Genomic DNA, 5,632 nt, shown 5'->3' on the forward strand with positions numbered 1-5,632 from the left:
CGAGTGCATGTGCCCTATAGCGAAAATCCCTCAAAAAAAAACCTGTTTCAAACTAAAGTTACTGATAAAATACAATAGTCCCCCCTTATCTGTCATTTTGCTTTCAGTAACTCACAGTTCACCACAATTTGAAAACACTAAGTGGAAAATTCCAGAAATTAATAATTCATAAGTTTTAAATCGCGCACCATTCTGCGTAGTGTGATGACATCTCACACTGATCCACACAGTACCTGGTTTCAGGCATCCCTTGGGGGGGTCTTGGAACACATAGCCCTCAGAAAAGGGGGGTCACTATATAGTCCATAATTCCAAATCTCCTTTTGAAATAAAAATATATGACAAAATAAGGAAGGATATCATATTAACTCCTTTTTAAATTTTTTTTAGTTTTTTACTGCCGTAGGGCACATGAATTCACCAGAAAAGACAGAGAGGAGAGACAGAAAGCAAGAAACCACCTCCCTGCTGCAATCCCTTCGCCTCCATTCTCCTCAGGATTTTGGGCACGCATGTACACACACCTGATATGGTTTTCAAGCTTCTTATTGTACTTACATGTTATAAGGAAGCCTTTCCCTAGTCCAAACGCTAACATTTTGTGGGCAGGTGGGGATCTGATTATTCATTGTTTACCCTTTACCTGTCACTCGGTGAAATCATTGATCTCTCAGCATCTGCTCCCATCGAAGGACCACCTGTGCAGGAATAAAAGATACAAACTAGCCCCGTCAGCACCCTGAAACACGACTATGTTCGAAGGCCTTTGAATGGGAAGCAAAAGGATAAAACAGGACCCCCAGCTCAAGGGCATCATGAATAGTAAGCGGGAGAGAGCTGCTCTAGGGCCATTTGTGCAGGGGGTGGTGCAGAGCTGGAGGGCAGGTCCCAGCCTGGCTGCTCACCAGCTGGTGACCATGGGCAGGTCACTAGACCTCCCTCTGCCTCTCCTTCCTCTGAAAATGGTGGTTGTGCAAGGATTAATCAATATATGCAAAATGATCAATTAGAACAATGCCTAGTGGGGCTGGAAGGTGGCATGGTGGTTAAGGCGCTGGACTCTCATGTGGCTGAGCGCAGTTTGAGTCTTGGACCTGGTGGTTTGCTTTCTCACTCTCTCTGTCTTTGTTTCTCTCTGGTCAAAATAAAGAATGGGGGCCAGTAGGTAGCATAGTAGTTAAGGGCGCTAGGCTCCCACATGGACAACTGTGGTTCGAGTCCCAGACCCGGCAGCTTGCTTTCTCACCTCCCATCTCTCTCTCTCTCACACACACACACACACACACACACTCTCTCTCTCTCTCTCTCTCACTCCCTCACTCTGTCCCTATTTGGTCAAATTAAAATAAAAAGTAAACTAAATAAAATTAAATAATTATTTCAGGGGCCGGCAAGTGGCATGGTGGTTAAAGGCGCTGGACTCCACATGGCCGACCACGGTTCAAGTCTCGGACCTGGTGGCTTGCTTTCTCACTTCCTCTCTTTCTCTCTGTCTCTCTCTGATCAAACTGGAAAATAATAATGATAATAATAAATAAAGTTAAATGAAATAATTCTTTAAAAAAATAACTATTTTAAAAAATAAATAATAAATAAAATTAAATAAATAATTCTTAAAAAAAAAGAAAGTGCCTAGCACATTGTAAGCACTAAGCAAGTGCCAACTGCTGCTATTATTATTATTATTATTATGTAATGAAGATACAAGTTGCCTAGGATGACAGTTACGGAGTCACCTTTCACCCTCCCCTCTAAGACTTTAACGTGAGCCAGACTACAAAGCTCACAATTACTCCAGAAACAGATCTTACCCTGTGATTGGCCCATGGCTCGGAAGAGAGAAAAAAAGGAAGAGCTGGGGTGTGTCATGTCCCTCCCTACTCCCCACTCAGCAGTGTGCCCTGTGAACTGCGTGACCCCTTCACCCCCAGGCCGCCTCACTGTTCTACCTACGCAGTCTCAGCAAGACATCCTCTTTAGGCCTGGTCTTTCATGAATGGCTATAGGCCAAGGTTTCCAACTACATTCCAAAATAATAATTTGAGAGAGTAAGAGGTGGGCATGGGCGGATCCCTACTGTTTCTGGTGGAGATACTTTCTGGCAGGGAGGCCCTCTAGGTACCACAGGTTGAGGGGATGATGGGTTGTAGTGATGTGCATGCAGGCTGCCCCATGTGAGAAGGCTCTGGGTTCATGTCCAGAGACCTCCCTGGGTTTTCTAGGCATGCGCATGCCCACAATCTGGTGCTGGTTGGGGCGGGGGTGGACCAGAGAGTCAGGCCCCTCCTGGGGTGCTGGGTCTCTGTCTCTTTCACTCATGAAAAAAAGAACCTGAGGAGAGCTTTGCCCAGGGCTGGTGGTCGGAGACCGCACAGGGACTCCCGCTTCCTGTTGAGGCAGAACAAGGGAGTTCTCCCGCATGCCACAGTCTGGCCACAGACGCTTGCCAGCATGAGAGCTGGGAAGAGAAGCTGCATCTGAGCTCTCTGGGCAGGGCGTGGCTTTCCCTGAGCTGGAAATCCCCCACGAAGACGGAACCCCGACCCAGGGATGTCAGAGGTGGTGCCCTCAATGGAGAGAGAGCAACGAAAGTGCCAGCACGTACATTTTAATGAAGAAAAGCAAAAGCAGTTTAGCAGCTCGGTGCAGCTACCGCAGAGAAGTGATCCTTACCCAGTTGGCTCTCCGGACCTTGGAAGGGTCTGCAAGAGAATGAAACTATGACCCGACGTGAACACATGACAACGCGATCACACAAATCGCCTTTTTAAAGTAATAGTGCAGAATTAACCAGCAAATTGAAACAAGGCTGTGGTGTTATCTTTCAATGAACTAACTGCGGTAAGAGCAGAGCATGGCGTCACCTGTTTATGATGAATGAAATCCCCGCTTTGTTCTCCAAAATCCATTTCAGGGTGACGAGATCATAATTCTCAGGGTGCTGAAAGGCAACTCCTTCTGGAAGCCCCTGCACGACCACAGCAGCCTGGTCTCGAAGCATCTGCTCATAGGGAACAGGTACCATCGCTGTTGTCCCTAAGGCTTTACCTAGAACAAGAGCAGATGTCTCTAAGTCTGAGCATAAGACCATAAATTAGACCACACAGTCTAATTTAATGTAATAAACATTCAGAGAGTGGCGGCTTTGGATTTTGAAGGTTTGTCAAAATGCCGTATTCCTTGATACCCTGATTAATATAATTCCTAACCAAAGGGTCAAAATGAAACATCGACACAATGCTTTACTTTAAAACTTCACATAGGAGTCAGCATGTGGCATGGTGGTTAAGGCACTGGCCTCCCACAGGGCCAAAATAAAATAATAATTATAATAATGACAAATTGGCCCAATAAGATCTGGAGGCTTTAAAATCATGCCAGGGGCGTATGCATGCATGTCCAAAAACCCAAGAGGAAAATGGAGGAGAAAGGATTGCAGTGTGGCCATCCCCACTGGGGGGTGAGTTCTAACTTCTCCTCTCTCTGTCTGTCTGTCCTCTCCAGCGAGCACACGTGCCCTATGGCCAAAACCTTTAAAAAGAAACAAAAAAACCTTCATGGGCTGACTGAGATTTGAGTCCTGGGCCTGGTGGCTTGCCTTCTCACTTTCCCTCTCTCGCTCACTCTGTCCCTCTCTAGTCAAATTTAAATAAATAAATAAGTAAAGTTAAATAATTCTTAAAAAAAAAAAAGGAGTGAGGGAACCAGAAGTTAGTGTAATGGCTATGTCGCTGGACTCCCACATAGTCGACAGCGATTTGCGTCCCGAACCCGGTGGCTTAAAACTCACGCCGGGCGCGTGTGCGTGCATGCCCAAGATCCCGAGAGGAGAATGGAGGAGAAGGGATTGTGGCGTGACCATCCCCCCTGGGGGGTGATTTCTCACTTTCTTTCTCTATGTCTGTCTGTCTTTCTGGCAGGCACATGTGCCCTATAGCAAAAAAAAAAAAAAAAGTCTTCAACTGAGCCAATACACAGTGTATCCAGGATGGGAAAATTCATTTGGTATGCTGTAGCGATACACAGTGATGACTGAATGTGAAATGAAAAAGAAAGTGACAAAGTGGTAATGCAAGTGGCCCTACACGGAATGGTCCTCGGCTGGAGTCCTGAGGCCCTCCAAGCACTCTGGGCACACATGTAGCCATGATCCTGGCGGGCTGAGACTGGGGGTAGATGGCAGCACGAGGACCCTGCTATGGGTCCTCTCTCTCTCTCAGAACTAAGTAAATAAACGTTAAAACACCCACTGCCTTAATGCCTGTGGAAAGGCATGAGTAGGTGGAAAGAGCTCTGAGGGGGAGGGCGTGACTGAGCCCACACCGGACGTTTTTAACTGCACTGGCCCTGGTGTGGGGGTTCCCTGGAGTGAGCTCAACATGGGCATTTCATGGATCAGAAGAGACCAAGCAGTTTCTGCAAGAAGACTTCCTTCGGCACTTAAAGACAGCCTCTTTGTTTGCTGAGAATGGGGGTTTGAAAGTGTTCAAAACATTCTGAGTCATTGCATAAAACGGTCTACAACACCCGTCCTACTCCTTAGCGAACCATTTAGAGAATTCACGCTTGGAGTGAACGTTACCGTAGCAAAAGCAGAAATAGTCCCCGACTGCTTTCCTGAGTATTTCCGTTTCTCCCGAGTGGACCTGCACCCCATTCAAAGGGCAGGGAGGCTTCCTCTCGCTTGGCCCTTCCGCCACACCTGCAAGTGCACGGGTAGCACTAGGTTAGTATCAAGCATTCACACTGTACAGACATGTCCTTACCATGTCTAGTATGGGGTGGGGGGCAGCAGGTGGCACAGAGGTTAAAGTGGCTGGATCCCACATGGCCAACTGTGCAGTTCAAGTCCTGGACCTACGGGCTTAAAAAAACATGCCAGGCACATGTACGTGCATGCCCAAAATCCTGAGAGGAGAGTGAAGAAGGGATTGCAGTACGGCCATTCTCCCTGGCGGATGCTTTCTCACTTTCCTCCTCTCCTTCTCTGTCTCCCTCTGGCGAGTACATGTGTACTTTAGTAAAACAGAAAAAAAAGGCCCAGCAGATGGCATAATGGTTATGTCACTGGACTCCCACATAGTCAGTCATGGTTTGAGTCCTGGATCCAGTTGCTTAAAACTCACACTGGACGCATGTGCCTGCGTGCCGAAGATCCGGAGAGGAGTGCCGGGGTCCGGCCTCGGCAGTAGTGGGTGGCTCGTACACAGGAAGGCAACACGGGTGCTCAGGAACAGAAATTAGACTGAGACCTCATTGCTCCTTAGCATGTTCTCAGCTGGCCACAGCCAGAGCCAGCTCCAGGCTGCCGCGCCGTGGCTATTAAAACATGTGTATTTATTGAGGGAGGTTTAGGAAGTAAGGAGGGTGAGGGGTAGTAAAAAATTTACTCTAAGGAACAGGGTATACAAAGCATGGAAGCAATAATTATAAAACATGCTGTTTGTCTTGTCAGATCAGGTAAAATTAATTACAGTTCTCAGGATGAGAAAGTCTATTTGTCTGTTATATCTTTTTCTTAGATCTTAATTACTGGAAAGGGTCTTTTTTTTTTTTTTTTTTTGGGAGGTTTTTGCTATAGGGCATGTGTGCTCCCCAGAAAGACAGAAACAGAAACAAAAAAAGCCACCAC

The 5,632-nt window shown here is 46.9% G+C and overlaps 1 protein-coding gene across 3 annotated transcripts in view; it reads right to left on the reverse strand.

Annotated features, from left to right (window-relative positions):
• Positions 1-5,632, reverse strand: part of LOC102502986 (general transcription factor II-I repeat domain-containing protein 2B) — a 45,960-nt gene that overhangs the window by 34,158 nt on the left and 6,170 nt on the right. For 2 of the 3 annotated variants that reach the window (XM_027774406.1, XM_006155008.3), the window contains exons 3-6: positions 4,583-4,702; positions 2,865-3,048; positions 2,674-2,702; positions 644-698 (exon numbers count right to left, since the gene is read on the reverse strand). In XM_027774406.1, coding sequence (XP_027630207.1) covers positions 644-698; positions 2,674-2,702; positions 2,865-3,048; positions 4,583-4,702 — 388 coding nt within the window. The remainder of the gene's footprint in view (positions 1-643; positions 699-2,673; positions 2,703-2,864; positions 3,049-4,582; positions 4,703-5,632) is intronic. The other variant, XM_027774407.1, reaches the window with a different exon arrangement.

Source organism: Tupaia chinensis, unplaced genomic scaffold, assembly GCF_000334495.1.
Source record: "Tupaia chinensis unplaced genomic scaffold, TupChi_1.0 Scaffold000429_1, whole genome shotgun sequence".
In the NCBI taxonomy this organism is placed as follows: domain Eukaryota; kingdom Metazoa; phylum Chordata; class Mammalia; order Scandentia; family Tupaiidae; genus Tupaia; species Tupaia belangeri.